We start from the raw sequence: 19,123 nt of genomic DNA on the forward strand, positions 1-19,123 counted from the left end.
AACGTGTCAAGCAGAACAGCTGTTACTTTTGTGACAGCTCAAACTAAGACGACATATCGTACATGTACATACTCTGTTCATGTGTCAGGTACCTAAACTTGTCCAACTCCCTAACGTGTTTGCACTTCTCACCCTCATCGATTTTACAAGGTGCGATTTACCGCCTAATTCTTGTCTTCCACTGAAAAGCTGTGCTGATCTCAGATACAAAGCGATGCAGCGCCACTATCTACAGTGATCTGGTCATCATTACAGTGGTTTACAAACCTGAATTTCACACAAAAGCTGGCAAGACCCTATTTATAGCCTACCCATAGAAAAATGTACTTGACGAATATATACATCGGTGGCATTAAACGGTTGGATTCCAGTTGACGAATAGAAATGTCCATGCTAGTCAATGTGTTAATCAAATAATAATAATAATAATAATAATGATTTCTATATAAAATTAGCTTAACTGGTTAATTGTAAGTCATTAATAAATGACATTTGTGACACTTTTGTCTAGGTCGAGGAGTGTTTACCAAAGCCTTTTTCCGAAAAGGAGACTTTGTGGTGGAGTACAGAGGAGAGTTAATTAATTCTGAAGAATCGAAATGGAGAAGGATGACCTATCACAAAGCAAGTGCTGTCTTCATGTTTGACTTCTGTTGGAAAGGAGATCTATGGTGGTAAGGTTTGATTGAATGGTACATTTATGCACAGTTTTATGTGTTTATGTTTTGGAGTTATTACTAATCGGAGTAATAGCAAGTTAGAAGGGGTCATTTATTTTGATCAAAGCTTAGTAGTTCGTTTCTCTTCTTTTGCCAGTATTGATGCATCCGTGTATGATGGCAGCCTTGGACGACTCGTCAATGCTGACTACAAGCATCCAAATTGCCAAATGAAGAGGGTCATAGCAAAGGACAAACCGCACCTCTGTTTATTTGCTTTGAGGGACATTCAGCCAGGAGAAGAAATAACATGTGACTTCGGAGGAAAGGCTGGACCACAGACGAAACAGGTTTGTGACGCGATTGTTAGTAAGAATTGACAGAGAAGTAGAAATATGGCTTAAATTAGTTGTAGTAATAGTTTCAATACTGCTGTTTCTCCCTCTGATCAGATTTAGCAAATTAGAGAAAATCTCCATATTATGTGGTCTTGTATGACTTATTAAAGCACAGGTTTTCCTGATTCATACTTTGGGTGATGTCATGTTTATGTTTACATCCTAAATGTGTTGTATCTTATATAACTTCCTCACTATTTCTAGGACTTGGATGAGCCAGAAGTTCTTTCATCAGACAAAGTTGGAATCATCCCTCCGCCTCATCTTGTAGAGTTGTCAGATTCGAATGAATCTCAGAATCCATGTACCAGTTCTTCCCAGCTAAATGGCAACAGCCAGGTACTTTGAATTTAAATATAGTATTGACCAGATATTTTGGGATTATCCTGTTGGATTTTGTACATTGGGGAAAATGTAAATGGAATTTCTTTTGGACATCATAGATATGGAGTCTAATTTTGGAATCTGTTTTTGTTTTGTTTTTTTCCCCTCTAGAAGACAAAAGAGCAGATGGAATTGGATTCCGATAAACTCCTTGATCCCAGTTTGGACGGCAGTAGTAAAGAATACATTACTAAACATGGTGAAGATCCTTCTTCTGTTGATACAAACTCGAGTAACATTAATGTCTCAATTGACCAGAAACGAAAGATGCAGAAATTTCTAAATGTAGAGAACAGTGATGGGGGTCCATCACTGCAAGAACGTAACGCCGCTTTGAAGCCTACTCTTAAGAGAGGGTGCTCCCCTATCAGAAACAAAAGTCCCTTTGGTAAGAGAGAGAGATGTAGTGTATCCTTCCCAAAAACAGACACAAGTAGTGGTAACGCCACAAAAGAGAGAGAAGGGAGAGACACTGGATCTCTGTCAGAAGATTCAGCACCTGACATGGAGGAATATCTACCAGACAGGTCCCCTTCCCTGGATAAAGTGTCTGTGGATTTACCTTGCGTACCTGCTGTTTGTAAAGAAGAGGATGGATCAAGAATTTACATCAAAAAACAGTATTGTTTGTACTGCAAGACAGGGTTTGTAAAAATATCGAGATACCTAGAGCGTGCACATAGAGACAAGCCAGAGGTGGCAAGGGCTCTCTCCTTTGCAAAAGGCTCAAATGAAAGAAGCATGTGTTTAGAACGTTTAAGAAACCAGGGCAACTTTCCCACAATTTGAAGTTTTAAATTCTGGCGTTGGAACTCCCATGTCTCGCAAACGATCAAAAGACAAATCTCAAGTGCATACATTTTTACACTGTACATTTTGTCAAAGCTTTTTTTTAAAACATGCCCTTTGGAAGCACATGATGTTCTGCAAATTCAAACCGAGTAATCCGCCAAATTTTGGCAAAATGCGCATTCAGCCTCTGTGGATTTACTGCACCTCCACCACCTGGAGTTAAGGAACAGCTTTGGAAACTGATAAACAGCATTATTATGGATGATGTTTATGAAGCTGTAAAATCTTATCCCTGGATCATGGAGTATGGCCAACATTTTTACAACAGGCATGGGCATGATGCCACCAAACACGAGTACATGCGTCAACAAATGAGAGCGTTGGGAAGGCTGCTCGTATGTTCCAGAAAAAAACACTCCTATGAAAATAATAAAAGATCATATGCGACTGTCAAATTTCATACATGTTGTCCAGACTGCGAAGGACACGGCAGGGTACAATTGTGAAACGCGTACATACAAAAGCCTGAGTTTGGCGCTCAAAATTGGATGCAGCTTGGAAAGGATTTCAAAGTTGGTTGAAAGTAATGCAAATGTCCGACGCAACGACAGTACTTTAAAATATGCGAAGGCGTTCCGTACAGTGTAAAAATGTGGAACGAACTGATATCATCTGCATCACTCAAAACATTGGATTCGTCCAAGTGTAATGCTCCTCAGTTACTTCCCTTTACTAAAAGAACAGTGGGGAAAGCGAGGATGGGTGACTCTTCAACATGGATGCACTTTTCTTTTTTCTTACTGGGTCACAGCTGGTTAAATCAAACATTACTGGCAGATCCTCCAGCTCCAGAGTCAGGCGTGTTTGAAGTCATTTTATACTGAGGCAGATACAGTGACGTCATCAACGTGCGTTATCGCGATTAATCGGAAGGGTCCAAATCTATAGTGTTGGCTAAGTTTATACAGTCAACCGCATATACTGGCACCCCTAGCTGCAGCCCAAGCTAAAACTGTCTGACTGTGCTGGGGCTGTCTACCAATATTTATATTTATATTTTTATATATGTATATATGTTTTTCTCCACCCAATGACATTATTTTTACGAGAAAATTTGTAGACTATTTGGCAGTAGTTATCGTAACATCACTGACTTGCTTGTGTCCTGCAGACATCCAGCAGCTGATTAGTGATGAGGAAGAACTTCACCTTCAATTGCATGGGGGGTGCTCCAGTTTGGAGCTTGAGGATCCACTGCCCCCCCACATTAAAGAGGAACAGATGCATCCACAGCTTCCCCCCGTAAAAGAAGAGGAGGATCCACAGTTGCCACACGTTAAAAAGGAAGAGGAGGATCCACAGTTGCTTTACGTGAAAGTAGAAGAGGAGGATCCACACATTGAGGAAGAGATCGATCCAAAGCTCCCCAACATTAAGGAGGAACAGAAGCATCCACAGCCTGCCCACATTCAAGAGGAAGAGGAGGATCCACAACTCCCCCACGTTAAAGAGGAAGAGGAGGAGTTTGATGTCAGTAAGTTGCCACTGACTGGTGTCTCTGTGAAGAGTAAAGAAGAGAAACCACTTGAGGGGTCAGAGCTTCATCATCACAGTCCGAGTGAAGACCACTGTGGAGGACCACCACCAGACAACCTCATGGCTCCACTGTCAGACAGTGACAAAGTACCTTTGACGAGGGACATAGATTGTAAAGGTGACAACCAACACTTCGAATACGCAGAAAAGGAGATGACTCTTAACAATAAGGAAACCTCACAAAAGCTTAAAAAACTTTTTTTTTTAATTACCTGCTCAATTTGTTGCAAACGTTTAGCTAAAAAAAAACATATTGGACACACAGAGATAAACAGCTTGGTTGCTCATTGTTTGCGAAAACTTTCATAAGTCATTTGTGGTAACACACTTTGAAAAGCCTTCTCGTTGCTCAACTTGTGGTGCAAGCTTCTCTCAAAAGTCATTTATGGTTAGACACAAAAACACACACAGGAGAGCAGGAGACTAGGACAAATTACCTGTAGGAACTTTAAATGTCTCCAAGCTTAGCCTGTTTAACATTAAATGTCACCACAGAGCTACCAAAGATGACGATATCTGATGTTTAGGCTTCGTTCATGTTTACGTATAGCATATTTATATAAATAAATTACACATTTAAATTTCAAAAAAATATTTTTGCAAGTTTGGCTTCAAACAATCATCTCATCAACCCATAGTTATGCACGTTAGCACCGCATAATTAATATAATATATATATATATATATATATATATATATATATATATATTTATTTATATATATATGAAAATCTAAGATACAAAAAACAAATTACAGTGGTGCATTGACTTACAAGTTTAATATGTTCCATGACCATACTCGTAACTCAAAACCGACATAAAGTGGAATCTAGGTCTTTGAACGACCCGGTACGACCTGTCCTTTAGGGATGTGGAGTGTCACCTCTCTGGTTGTACGTAAACATGCCGGCGTTCTATCGAATCATGCTCTAAAGTTTCAGTGTGTGTGAAGTAATTTAATTCCAGTAGGTTAGCACCCATTGTTTGTCATGTTGTACTGTTGGTTTGACCTGACTGATTAGAATACATGACGTGAAGAGAGAATACATTCGAAGATACTCAGTATACAGTACACAAGTATTTACAGAAAATGAACAAGTCGACACATTGCTCCATCTTGTGATCGATCGGTTATCGTTTTTTAAACTTGCTGATCAGTGATCGGCCCCAAAACTCCTGATCGTGTAAAGCCTAGTTGTAAGTAAGCTGCAACAGTGTTAGAACGATTACATCATGGGGTTCCGCTTGCCGTTCACGCTGAAATGCTCCAACATTTTGACAGCTTTTGTCTCTTCTCGCATTTTTTCTTCTTTCCTCGTAGTAATCTTTCCGCTCCTTCAATTATCGTCTTCCACCTCCTTCTTCACTATACACGGGTGGACCTTCGGAAAAGCCATCCGGTAACGCTAACTGATGAACAGCTTAAGTCCCCACTTTCAGCTGTCAATTAGTGAATTTACAAATGCCCGCCAAGAACAGAGAAAACGCAGAGAATATATTGTAGTCTGCTTTGACGATGAAATGGGGACGAGCGTTGGCTTAAAAAAAGATATTGCTGTAGCGAGTAGCGACCCTGCAGTTGTGTTACATTAATTGGCATTAGACTTTTGCATTTTCCGATTTCTGCGAGGGACTGAAGATGTGGCTGAATGTGTTTGGATAGATGAGTGGGGGCGGGGGGCTACATACAGGGTCAGCGGGTAGCACATATGTCAGTGGCATGGTAGGGCTGGTCGATCTAAAAGAAGAGCGGGGAAATTAAGGAGGATGGGTGACTCTTCAACATGGATGCACTTTTCTTTTTTCTTACTGGGTCACAGCTGGTTAAATCAAACATTACTGGCAGATCCTCCAACTCCATAGACAGGCGTGCTTGAAGTCGTTTTATACTGAGGCAGATACAATGACGTCATCAACAAGCATCGCGATTTATCGGAAGGGTCCAAATCTATAGTGTTGGCTAAATGTATACAGTCAACCGCATATACTGCGCACCCCTAGCTGCAGCCCAAGCTAAAACTGCCTGACTGTTCTGGGGCTGTCTACCAATATGTATATTTATATTTTTATATATGTATAATTTTTTCTCCACCCAATGACATTATTTTTACTAGTAAATTTGTCGACTATTTGGCAGTAGTTATCGTAACATCACTGACTTGCTTGTGTCCTGCAGACATCCAGCAGCTGATTAGTGATGAGGAAGAAGTTCCCCCTCAATTGCATGAGGGGTGCTCCAGTTTGGAGCATGAGGATCCACTGCCCCCCCACATTAAAGAAGAACAGAAGCATCCACAGCTTCCCCACGTAAAAGAAGAGGATTCACAGTTGCCCGACGTTAAAAAGGAAGAGGAGGATCCACAGTTGGCTTACGTTAAAGTAGAAGAGGAGCCCCCACACATTAAGGAGGAACAGAAGCATCCACAGCCTCCCCACATTCAAGAGGAAGAGGAGGATCCAAAACTTCCCCATGTTAAAGAGGAAGAGGAGGAGTTTGGTGTCAGTAAGTTGCCACTGACTGGTGGCTCTGTGAAGAGTAAAGAAGAGAAACCACCCGAGGGGTCAGAGCTTCATCATCACGGTCCGAGTGAAGACCACTATGGAGGACCACCACCAGACAACCTCATGGCTCCACTGTCAGACAGTGACAAAGTACCTTTGTCGAGGGACAAAGATTGTAAAGGTATGACAACCAATACTTTGAAAATGCAGAAAAGGAGATTACTCTTAACAATAAGTAAACCTCACAAAAGCTTAAAAAACTTTTTTTATTTAATTACCTGCTCAATTTGTTGCAAACGTTTAGCTAAAAAAAAAAAACACACATATTGGACACACAGAGATAAACAGTTTGGTTGCTCATTGTTTGCGAAAACTTTCATAAGTCATTTGTGGTAACACACTTTGAAAAGCCTTCTAGTTGCTCAACTTGTGGTGCAAGGTTCTCAAAATTCATTTATGGTTAGACACATAAACACACACAGGAGAGCAGGAGACTGGGACAAATTACCTGTAGGAACTTTAAATGTCTACAAGCTTAGCCTGTTTAACATTAAATGTCACCACAGAGCTACCAAAGATGACGATATCTGATGTTTAGGCTTTGTTCATGTTTACGTATACCATATTTATATAAATAAATTACAATTTAAATTTAAAGAAAATAATATTTTTGCAAGTTTGGCTTCAAACAATCATGTCATCAACCCGTAGTTATGCACATTCGCACCGCATACAGAGAAAGTCCACAAACCTGTTTTCTGGGTTTGGTCACATGACCTTCCGCATACAGCGGATTGAGGTCCCCCAAAATGTTTCCAGTGCCTACATTAATAGTTTGGAGCCATATATATATATGAAAATCTAAGATACAAAAAACAATTTACAGTGGTGCATTGACTTACAAGTTTAATATGTTCCATGACCATACTCGTAACTCAAAACACACATACAGTGGAACCTAGGTCTTTGAACGACCCGGTACGACCTGTCCTTTAGGGCTGTGGAGTGTCACCTCTCTGGTTGTACGTAAACATGCCGGCGTTCTGTCGAATCATTCTCTAAAGTTTCAGTGTGTGTGAAGTAATTTAATTCCAGTAAGTTAGCAACCATTGTTTGTCATGTAATGTTGGTTTGACCTGACTGATTAGAATACATGACCTGAATAGAGAATACTTTCGAAGATACTCAGTATACAGTACACAAGTATACACAGTAAATGAACACGTCGACATATTGCTCCATCTTGTGATCGATCGGTTATCGTTTTTTTAAACTTGCTGATCGTGATCGGTCCCAAAACTCCTGATCGTGTAAAGCCCAGTTGTAAGTATGCTGCACCATACGATTACATCATGGGGTTCCGCATGCCATTCACGCTGAAATGCTCCCACATTTTGACAGCTTCTGTCTCTTCTCGCATTTTTTCTTCTTTCCTCGTAGTAATCTTTCCGCTCCTTCAATTATAGTCGTCGTCTTCCACCTCCTCCTTCACTATACACGGGTGGACTTTCGGAAAAGCCATCCGCTAACGCTAACTGATGAACATCCTAAGTCCCCACTTTCAGCTGTCAATTAGTGAATTTACAAATGCCCGCCAAGAACAGAAAACACAGAGAATATATTGTAGTCTGCTTTGACGATGAAATGGGGACGAGCGTTGGCTTCAAAAAAGATATTGCTGTAGCGAGTAGCGACCCTACAGTTGTATTACATTAATTGGCATTAGACTTTTGCATTTTCCGATTTCTGCGAGGGACTGAAGGTGTGGCTGAATGTGTTTGGATAGGTGAGTGGGGGCGGGGGGCTACATACAGGGTCAGCAGGTGGCAGGGTAGGGGTGGTTAATCTAAAAGAACAGCGGGGAAAGCAAGGAGGATTGGTGACTCTTCAACATGGATGCACTTTTCTTTTTTCTTACTGGGTCACAGCTGGTTAAATCAAACATTACTGGCAGATGTTCCAGCTCCATAGTCAGGCGTGCTTGAAGTCATTTTATACTGAGGCAGATACAATGACGTCATCAACAAGCATCGCGATTTATCGGAAGGGTCCAAATCTATAGTGTTGGCTAAATGTATACAGTCAACCGCATATACTGCGCACCCCTAGCTGCAGCCCAAGCTAAAACTGTCTGACTGTTCTGGAGCTGTCTACCAATATGTATATTTATATTTTTATATATGTATAATTTTTTCTCCACCCAATGACATTATTTTTACTAGTAAATTTGTCGACTATTTGGCAGTAGTTATCGTAACATCACTGACTTGCTTGTGTCCTGCAGACATCCAGCAGCTGATTAGTGATGATGAAGTACTTCCCCTTCAATTGCATGAGGGGTGCTCCAGTTTGGAGCATGAGGATCCACTGCCCCCCCACATTAAAGAAGAACAGAAGCATCCGCAGCTTCCCCACGTAAAAGAAGAGGAGGATTCACAGTTGCCCAACGTTAAAAAGGAAGAGGAGGATCCACAGTTGGCTTACGTTAAAGTAGAAGAGGAGCCCCCACACATTAAGGAGGAAGAGATTGATCCAAAGCTCCCACACATTAAGGAGGAACAGAAGTATCCACAGCCTCCCCACATTCAAGAGGAAGAGGAGGATCCACAACTCCCCCACGTTAAAGAGGAAGAGGAGGAGTTTGGTGTCAGTAAGTTGCCACTGACTGGTGGCTCTGTGAAGAGTAAAGAAGAGAAACCACCCGAGGGGTCAGAGCTTCATCATCACAGTCAGAGTGAAGACCACTGTGGAGCACCACCACCAGACAACCTCATGGCTTCACTGTCAGACAGTGACAAAGTACATTTGACGAGGGACAAAGATTGTAAAGGTATGACAACAAACACTTCGAAAACGCAGAAAAGGAGATTACTCTTAACAATAAGGAAACCTCACAAAAGCTTAAAAAATTTTTGCAATGTGTTGCAAAAAAAGCAGCTAAAAAAAAGCACATATTGGACCCATGGAAACACACAGAGATAAACAGTTTGGTTGCTCATTGTTTGCAAAAATGTTCAAAAGTCATTTGTGGTAACACACTTTGAAAAGCCTTCTCGTTGCTCAACTTGTGGTGCAAGGTTCTCTCAAAAGTCATTTATGGTTCGACACATAAACACACACAGGAGAGCAAGAGACAAAGTACCTGTAGGAACTTTAAATGTCTACAAGATTAGCCTGTTTAACATTAAATGTCACCACAGAGCTACCAAAGATGACAATATCTTATATTTAGGCTTCGTTCATGTTTACGTATACCATATTTATATAAATAAATTACACATTTAAATTTAATGAAAATAATATTTGTGCAAGTTTGGCTTCAAACAATCATGTCATCAACCCGTAGTTATGCACGTTAGCACCGCATACAGAGAAAGTCCACAAACCTGTTTTCTGGGTTTGGTCACATGACCTTCCGCATACAGCGTATTGACGTCCCCCAAAATGTTTGCAGTGCCTACATTAATACTTTGGAGCCATATATATATATATGAAAATCTAAGATACAAAAAACAATTTACAGTGGTGCATTGACTTTCAAGTTTAATATGTTCCATGACCATACTCGTAACTCAAAACACACATACCATGGAACCTAGGTCTTTGAACGACCCAGTATAACCTGTCCTTTAGAGCCTAAATATCAGGGCTTTGTTCATTTTTACGTGTACCATATTTATATAAATAAATTACACATTTAAATTTCAAGAAAATAATATTTTTGCAAGTTTGGCTTCAAACAATCATGTCATCAACCCGTCGTTATGCACGTTAGCACCGCATACAGAGAAAGTCCACAAACCTGTTTTCTGGGTTTGGTCACATGACCTTCCCCATACAGCGGATTGACATCCCCCAAAACGTTTGCAGTGCCTATATTAATAGTTTGGAGCCATATTTTATATATATATATATATTTATATATATATTTATTTATTTATATATATATATATATATATATATATATATATATATATATATATATATACACAAAAAAAAAACACAAAAAAAAAACTAAGATACAAAAAAAAGTTTAATATGTTCCATGACCATACTCGTAACTCAAAACACAAATACAGTGGAACCTAGGTCTTTGAACGACCCGGTATGACTTGTCCTTTAGGGATGTGGAGTGTCACCTCTCTGGCAGGGAAACAGCCTGAGCTTGTGTGCGAGGTCAAGAAATTCCGAGGGGTTGGCCTCTCTTCCACTCTGGAGTTGCCCACAGTGCGTGGTGCCGTGCAGGTGTGGGGATACTGATTGCCTCCCGGCTCGGTGCCTGTACATTTGGGTTACCCCCAGTAGACGAGAGGGTAGCCTTCCTCTGCCTTCGGATGGGGGGTACGGGTCCTGAATGTTGTTTGTGCCTATGCACGAACCAGCAGCTCAGAGTACCGACCCTTTTTGGAGTCCTTGGAAGGGGTGCTGGAGAGAGCTTATGTTGGGGACTCACGTTCTGCAGGAGGACAAATACGCTCAAATGAGCAATGACGGTGAAACCTGAAGGGGCGTGATTGGGGAGAACTCCCACCCACCCCCAATCAGAACCCGAGCGATGTTCTGTTATTGGAGTTCTTTGCTTGTCACGAACTTTCCATAACGAACACCATGTTCAGACATAAGGGTGTCCACGTGTTCACTCGGCGCCAGGACACTCGAGGCCGCAGTTTGATAATCGACTTTGTGGTCGTGTCATTGGACTATCGGGCGCATGTCTTGGATATTCGGATGAAGAGAGAGGCTGGGGGGTGAATTGGCTTCGATGTTGGGGGAAGATGCCGGTCTGACCTTTTGATGGTCTGCTAGGATCGTCTGGCAGAGTCCCCTGTCAGAAGTTTCAACTACCAGTTCCGACAGAACTGCCCCCTTCTTGTGGGAGACATTGAGTCAGAGTGGACCATGTTTTGAGCCTCCATTGTTGAGGTGGCCGACCAGAGATGCGGCCTTCAAGGTGGTCGGTGCCCCTCGTGGCAGCTGTCCCCGAACCCACTGGCGACGCAGAAATCTCCACCTCCAAATCTAAGACCACGGTCCGCAGTCTGAAAAGGGTGGAGTTCCCTCTCCGGGTCAAGGAAGAGATCCTACCACAAGTGGAGGTATTAAAGTATTTCAGGGTGAGGGAATGATGGAGCAGAAGATGGACAGGTGGATCGGTGCAGCGTTTGCAGTGATGAGTCCGTATCAGTTTGTCGTGGTGAAGAAGGAGCTGAGCCAAAAGGCAAAACCCTCAGTTTACCATTCGATCTACGTTCCTACCTTCACCTATGGTCATGAGCTTTGAGTAGTGACCGAAAGAACAAGATTGTGCTTAAGCTGCTGCCCCCGTGACCTGACCCCGGATAAGTGCAAGTAAATGGATGGATGGACACACAAAAAAGCTAAACACTACTCAAGCCTCCAAAACACATTTTCCACTTATCACAGTTTGTATTTCAAAATGGCACTTTTTAAATACACAAATGTTTCTCTGCAAAAAAACACAAAAGTCACGTTTGGTATTTAAAATTTTGCCATTAAAAGTTATGCTAAATAAGCTAATTGGCCAGTACGTGCCACCTGGCCAAACACCTTAATGTTTAATTGTTAACACTTCAATCTGTGCTAGTTTCTTCTGTTCATACTTTGAGTCTGGGGATGTTTGGTCATATTATAATGGTTTTGTATTTCGTGATAGGATTTATAATGGCTACAAGGAGTAGCAGGGGGAAACCACCATTACAGGATGCGAAAGAGCATGCAGTGAAGGCACTGGACAAGACGGCAGAATTGGAAGTACAATTCATGAACTCGTTGAAAGGTACTATTTGTTTACAGTACACATTTCGGGTCCAAAATTACAACCAGACAAATGCAAGAACATGACCTTGCTTGTGTAGAGTATATAATATACTCATTGAGGTTTGAATCCATGAATTGTGCCAATCGCACTTCATCAGGATGACTACGGTAGTCACAGAAATTTGCCAGTCTAAAATATTTTTCATCTCAGTTAGTTGGGAAGAAATTGACAGTGTTTATAGTCCAGGGGTGTCAACGAAGTTTTTGTAGTGGGCCATATTGTAGTTATGTTTTCCCTCAGAGGGCTGTTATAACAGGGAAACCGTATAAATGTGTAATGGATTAATATTAGAATGGTGCTCAAAATTATTGGCACGACAGGGCTGCCTATATCAAGAGATGTTTTTTTTTGGTCTGGCATGAAATCAGACTAAACTTTTCGTGTTTTAGGTTAATTAGGCTTACCAAAATGATTGTATTTGCTAAATGCCAGAATAGTGAGAGGATTTTTTTAGAAGACTATATATAACAGACAATACAGTCAGGCTAAAAAATATTTGCACCCCATATACACGAAATGCAAAAAATTGATGGGTAATTTGTTTAGAAATCAAAAGTCAAGGAAAATAGTTTGTTCAACTATTATTGAATGTATTTCAAAAAGGGGTTGGGTAACAAAAATGCTTGCAGTATCTCAATGTTATTAAAAGCAACGCCACCTTTGTTATAGTCTTTTGATTAAAAATCTAGGTATGACAAGAATTAAACTGTTTACTAACAAATTACTGTTATTAGAGGTTAGAAAAAGGAGAGAAAACAAGCTTTTTGTGATAAACGTGTCAAGCAGAACAGCTGTTACTTTTGTGACAGCTCAAACTTATGACAAAAATGAGACGGAGAGAAAAATAATAATTTACAGAGATACAAATAAGAAATACGCCTGAGCAACGCTGACTCACCACATAGCTCGAGTTGAACGCCTGTGACTTTGGTCTTCGCCATTCACTTAATGAACTGCGTCCTCTTTTCTCGCGATCATGACATTCACTTTCTACAACCTACCATGACACGTACTCTGTTTATATCGTACATGTACATACTCTGTTCGTGTCAGGTACCTAAACTTGCCCTACTCCCTAACGTGTTTGCACTTCTCACCCTCATCTATGTTACAAGGTGCGATTTACCGCCTAATTCTTGTCTTCCACTGAAAAGCTGTGTTGATCTCAGATACAAAGCGATGCAGCGCCACTATCTACAGCGATCTGGTCATCATTACAGTGGTTTACAAACCTGAATTTCACACAAAAGCTGGCAAGACCCTATTTATAGCCTACCCATAGAAAAATGTACTTGACGAATATATACATCGGTGGCATTAAACGGTTGGATTCCAGTTGACGAATAGAAATGTCCATGCTAGTCAATGTGTTAATCAAATAATAATAATAATAATGATTTCTATATAAAATTAGCTTAACTGGTGAATTGTAAGTCATGAATAAATGACATTTGTGACACTTTTGTCTAGGTCGAGGAGTGTTTACCAAAGCCTTTTTCAGAAAAGGAGACTTTGTGGTGGAGTACAGAGGAGAGTTAATTAATTCTGAAGAATCGAAAAGGAGAAGGATGACCTATCACAAAGCAAGTGCTGTCTTCATGTTTGACTTCTGTTGGAAAGGAGATCTATGGTGGTAAGGTTTGATTGAATGGTACATTTATGCACAGTTTTATGTGTTTATGTTTTGGAGTTATGACTAATCGGAGTAATAGCAAGTTAGAAGGGGTCATTTATTTTGATCAAAGCTTAATAGTTCGTTTCTCTTCTTTTGCCAGTATTGATGCATCCGTGTATGATGGCAGCCTTGGACGACTTGTCAATGCTGACGACAGGCATCCAAATTGCCAAATGAAGAGGGTCATAGCAAAGGACAAACCGCACCTCTGTTTATTTGCTTTGAGGGACATTCAGCCAGGAGAAGAAATAACATTTGACCTCGGAGAAAAGGCTGGACCACAGTCAAAACAGGTTTGTGACATGTGATTGTTAGTAAGAATTGACAGAGAAGTAGAAATATGGCTTAAATTAGTAGTAGTAATAGTTTCAATCCTGCTGTTTCTCCCAGATTTAACAAATTAGAGGAAAATCTCTATATTATGTGGTCTTGCTGACTTATGAAAGTAACAAGCGCAGGTTTTCCTGAATCATACGTTGGGTTATCTTGTGTTTTTATGTTTACATCCTAAATGTGTTGTATATTATGTAACTTCCTCACTATTTGTAGGACTTCGATGAGCCAGAAGTTCTTTCATCAGACAAAGTTGGAATCATCCCTCCGCCTCATCTTGTAACGTTGTCAGATTCGAATGAATCTCAGAATCCATGTACCAGTTCTTCCCAGCTAAATGGCAACAGCCAGGTACTTTGAATTTAAATATAGTATTGAACAGATATTTTTGGATTCTCCCATTGGATTTTGTACATTGGGGAAAATGTAAATGGAATTTCTTTTGGACATCATAGATATGTAGTCTCATTTTGGAATCTGTTTTTTTCCCCTCTAGAAGACAAAAGAGCAGATGGAATTGGATTCCGATAAACTCCTTGATCCCAGCTTGGACGGCAGTAGTAAAGAATACATTACTAAGCATGGTGAAGATCCTTCTTCTGTTGATACAAACTTGAGTAACATTAATGTATCAATTGACCAGAAACAGTAATGGGTATCCATCACTGCAAGAACGTGACTCCGCTTTGAAGCCTACTCTTAAGAGAGGGTGCTCCCCTATCAGAAACAAAAGTCCCTCTGGTAAGGGAAAGAGATGTAGTGTATCCTGACCAAAAACAGACACAAGTAGTGGGAGACACTGGATCTCTGTCGGAAGATTCAGCACCTGACATGGAGGAATATCTACCAGACAGGTCCCCTTCCCTGGATAAAGTGTCTGTGGATTTTCCTTGCGTACCTGCTGTTTGTAAAAAAGAGGATGGATCAAGAATTTACAACAAAAAACAATATTGTTTGTACTGCAAGACAGGGTTTGTAAAACTATCGAGACACCTAGAGCATGCACACAGAGACAAGCCAGAGGTGGCACGGGCTCTCTCCTTTGCAAAACGCTCAAAGGGAAGAAGCATGTGTTTAGAACGTTTAAGAAACCAGGGCAACTTTACCCACAGTGTTGAAGTTTTAAATTCTGGCATTGGAACTCCCGTGCCTCGCAAACGACCAAAAGACAAATCTCAAGTCCATAATTTTTTACACTGTACATTTTGTCAAGGTTTTTTTTTAAAACATGCCCTTTGGAAGCACATGAAGGTCTGCAAATTCAAACCTAGTAATCCACCAAATTTTGGCAAAATGCGCTTTCAGGCTCTTTGTGGATTTACGGCACCTCCACCACCTGGAGTTAAGAAACAGCTTTGGAAACTGATAAACAGGATGATGTTTATGAAGCTGTAAAATCTGATCCCTGGATCATGGAATATGGCCAACATTTGTACAACAGGCATGCCTGATGCCACCAAACACGAGTACATCCGTCAACAAATGAGAGCGTTGGGAAGGCTGCTCGTATGTTCCAGAAAAAACACTCCTATGAAAATAATAAAAGATCATATGCGACCGTCAAATTTCATGCATGTTGTCCAGGCTGCGAAGGACACGGCAGGTTACAATTGTGAAACGCGTACATACAAAAGCCCGATTTTGGCGCTCAAAATTGAATACAGCTTGGAAAGGATTTCAACTGTTTTTAGCTGGCTTCTGGAAGAATAGAAAAGTACTGGTCGGATGGACCAGTACCCAAGTACAGTAATGAAATACTTGTACTTCATTACTTGACACCTCGCTCATGTATATCCGCATGTCAGTATTATACTGCCCCCAGGTGGCCAAGGTGCGCACACCAGAAGGAGCGCCACAATGTCCCGTTTCATTCTTTACATTTTATTGAATGATGTCATTTTTCAATTGTTTTAAGTATGATATTATAGAATGCTATATTTCTTATTAAAAAAGCAGTTTAGTTTTTTTTTTTTTATATATGCTGGATCAAATGAATGGCATTTCCATTCATTTCTGTGGTGAATGATGATTTAAGATATGAGCATGTTTCATTGCAGTAGCTACAAAATTCATACAAATCATTGCCAGTAACGATTTTACACTATCTCTATCACTTTTGTTTACATGCAATGTCTCAATACAAGTAACTACCTACCTGGTTACCTTGGCAATAGTAAGCAACAGCTGGAAATCTGTTCAGTTTGGTCAGTCACTGCCTCAAACTACAGTATATACAAACTATTCCTATTATGTCTCGATGAAAAATAAAATGTCTAGACTCTAAACATACATTCATGGATATGAGTGGAGCCAGGTAAACACCAACATACAGGGTGCTCATTAATTCTCATTACAGTTTTAAAATGTCATTACAAAGAACCATGATACACATTGTGCCTTCTCTTGAGGAATAGCCATTTCTTAGGGATTCATTCGAAAGGACGCCACTTCAATCAACAGGATGCCTGAAACACAATAATGCAAAGCGATTAAAAACTTGCATAACCACTGTGTACAGTGGAACAAGTCAAAGTAATATCTTTTTCATTTCCTTTGCACTTAAATATTCAAACTGTAAAGAGACTTTACCAACACGCTGTATGACTCAGTCCTACATTCTGACTTCCATATCAGTAATTCCATTGTCTCTTAATTTTTGAAATTTATTTTTAAAACAGTGAATCCGGCCGGTCACAACAAGGCGCTCTGTGTCACTTCCAAATTCCAAGAATCATCACAAACCTCAAAGGATAAAAGGTAAAGTTATAAAAAATTGAATTTCAACATCAAATTATGAAGTCATTTAATCAAAGCTACTTTGTTTTATCTATGTGTATAGCGCGACAGCATTGCAAGAATAAGAAATGGGAGAAAGAAGAAGTAGATGCCGTTGAAAGGCATTTGATGTCGTTCATCACATCAAGCCAACTTCCAGGAAAACGCGACTGCGACAAGTGCCTAATGTTGGAGAAGACGGCCCTGAGCAGTAGAACCTGGCTGTCCATTAAATTTTATGTTAATAATCGTATCATAGCTCGTAAGAAGAAAGTTCAATGCTGTTGAGGCACTTTTTTTTTGTGTATTTACACATGGAAAAAATGTTGGTGAGCCCTTTGTTAATTAAAGAAAACCACAATGAGTCAGACATTGATTTTAAATTGTTTCAATAGAATTATTAAAAAAACAGGCCTGCATACAAAATTATGGTGCCCTTATTAGTTTGTTACGCAACCTGTTTAGGCATCACTACAATCAAACAATGTCTGTAACTGTCAGGCTGCTGCAGCAGTCTGTGCTGCACATTTCTCTCCAGAATTCATTGAAACAGTAGTCTTGCACCCTTATACCCTGCACAGATTGAAGCCACCATGTTTGACAATTGGGACAGTGTTCTTTTCTAGGCAAGCTTTATTTTTGCGTCCGTCAACAAGAGTAGTGTCTTTCCAGAACACTCCAGTCAAGTCTCACCCGTCCAACAGGCCATCTCCCATAAACTTTGTGACATGTCACCATGCATTGTGGAATTTGTGAACTTTTTTTTTGGAACAGTCAGTGTATAAAAATTATACCTGAGCTGTAACCAGGCCACATAATGAGAATAATTGGAATCAAACAAACCTTAAGGCAGAGTTTTTGCTTTTATTTTTTCTGTGCAAATCATGGCGTTTTTGTAATTTCTCCCATATAATGCGCATTTTCTTCCTCCAAAAAATGTCAAAAATAAATGGTGCACATTATACATAGGTATAGGGGGAAAATGAAAAATACATTCCAATTTTATAAATGCATGCCGCCATCTAGAGGTTCTGAAAAAGCATTACGCCATTTCAATATGCCACCTCCACCTCGAGGTTATGAGAAAGGTGTACACGTTCAATGTAATATGCCAGCACCACCTAGAGGCTATGAAAAAGGTGTAGCCTTCACTTTCATTCCAATATGCCAGGGGTACATATGACTGCATATGTTCAGTTGTGCTTCAAAATTTACATACCCTGGCAGAATTTGTGAAATGTTTTTTTTTTATATATAAATAAATATGACCGATTACTAAAGAACAACCATCATAAATTTTTTTATGGTTATGTTTTGTTTGGTGATAATACTTGACATTTTAATTTGAATCCTATTAAAATAAAATGTGTTTCGCATGTTTTCTTTAAAGAATTGTACCCATCTTACAAATTTTGCCCGGGTGATCAAACATATGAGCACAACTGTGTTTTCTCATTTACTAAATCAAAATAGGGCTGTGAATTTCAAAATAAGAGCAATTAAATAAAAAGAATGTGTTCAAATAAAGTGCTTCACTTCAGAATAATTATTTGAAAAACTAACAAAATACAGATAATACATTGTTTTGATCATATGGGTAGAAGCAAAATCAAGCATTGTAAAAATGCATTATACATGGGTAGATGGGTTTTCCAGAATGTTGAGGTCAACTTTGGGGGTGCGCATTATACACGATAAATTACGGTACTTTCTATATATTCTGTGTGAGTGACAATTTACAACTTTTATTAATCACTTCAGAAATGAATACAATCAGAAAAGGATTTGATAATGACAAACTCATTGAATTTGAATAAAGTGGAGTTTGATGTATTTGGAAAGGGGTAAACCGAGCATACGGAAACATTCCTGGGTGTATTAATAGACATGATTACTAACCCTTCAGCTTCTGCCTGAAAGGGAAAAAAAATCAGGAAAAGCCTACTAGAACAGCTCAGCTATCTGGGGTTAATCAGAGGCACTTTAATGGTGGCAGGTGTGTGGTTTGCTGGACTCTGATGGCAGGCTTGGCAGAAAATGATTTGATAATGACGAACTATTTTTTTGTTTGTTTGATCATGTGTAGTTAATTTCTATTGTACCGGGTGATTGAAAAGTAACTCCCTATTTGTAAGTACTTGTAATTTATTTCCGAAGTATAATTCTTACAA

General features: G+C 39.9%; 1 protein-coding gene across 18 annotated transcripts in view; it reads left to right on the plus strand.

The window, feature by feature from the left end:
- The window catches only part of LOC133475719 (uncharacterized), an 88,997-nt gene extending 71,675 nt beyond the window's left edge, over nucleotides 1-17,322 (plus strand). For 17 of the 18 annotated variants that reach the window (XM_061769001.1, XM_061769014.1, XM_061769015.1 and 14 more), the window contains 14 exons: nucleotides 512-674; nucleotides 817-1,009; nucleotides 1,262-1,396; nucleotides 1,553-1,640; nucleotides 3,405-3,947; nucleotides 6,005-6,511; nucleotides 8,615-9,160; nucleotides 12,005-12,127; nucleotides 13,640-13,802; nucleotides 13,945-14,137; nucleotides 14,394-14,528; nucleotides 14,674-14,761; nucleotides 16,856-16,934; nucleotides 17,017-17,322. In XM_061769001.1, the coding sequence (XP_061624985.1) occupies nucleotides 512-674; nucleotides 817-1,009; nucleotides 1,262-1,396; nucleotides 1,553-1,640; nucleotides 3,405-3,947; nucleotides 6,005-6,511; nucleotides 8,615-9,160; nucleotides 12,005-12,127; nucleotides 13,640-13,802; nucleotides 13,945-14,137; nucleotides 14,394-14,528; nucleotides 14,674-14,761; nucleotides 16,856-16,934; nucleotides 17,017-17,038 (2,978 nt within the window). In that variant the 3' untranslated portion in view covers nucleotides 17,039-17,322. The remainder of the gene's footprint in view (nucleotides 1-511; nucleotides 675-816; nucleotides 1,010-1,261; nucleotides 1,397-1,552; nucleotides 1,641-3,404; nucleotides 3,948-6,004; nucleotides 6,512-8,614; nucleotides 9,161-12,004; nucleotides 12,128-13,639; nucleotides 13,803-13,944; nucleotides 14,138-14,393; nucleotides 14,529-14,673; nucleotides 14,762-16,855; nucleotides 16,935-17,016) is intronic. The other variant, XM_061769011.1, reaches the window with a different exon arrangement.
- Nucleotides 17,323-19,123: the final 1,801 nt, after the last annotated feature.

Source organism: Phyllopteryx taeniolatus, chromosome 3 (genome assembly GCF_024500385.1).
Source record: "Phyllopteryx taeniolatus isolate TA_2022b chromosome 3, UOR_Ptae_1.2, whole genome shotgun sequence".
Lineage (NCBI taxonomy): Eukaryota > Metazoa > Chordata > Actinopteri > Syngnathiformes > Syngnathidae > Phyllopteryx > Phyllopteryx taeniolatus.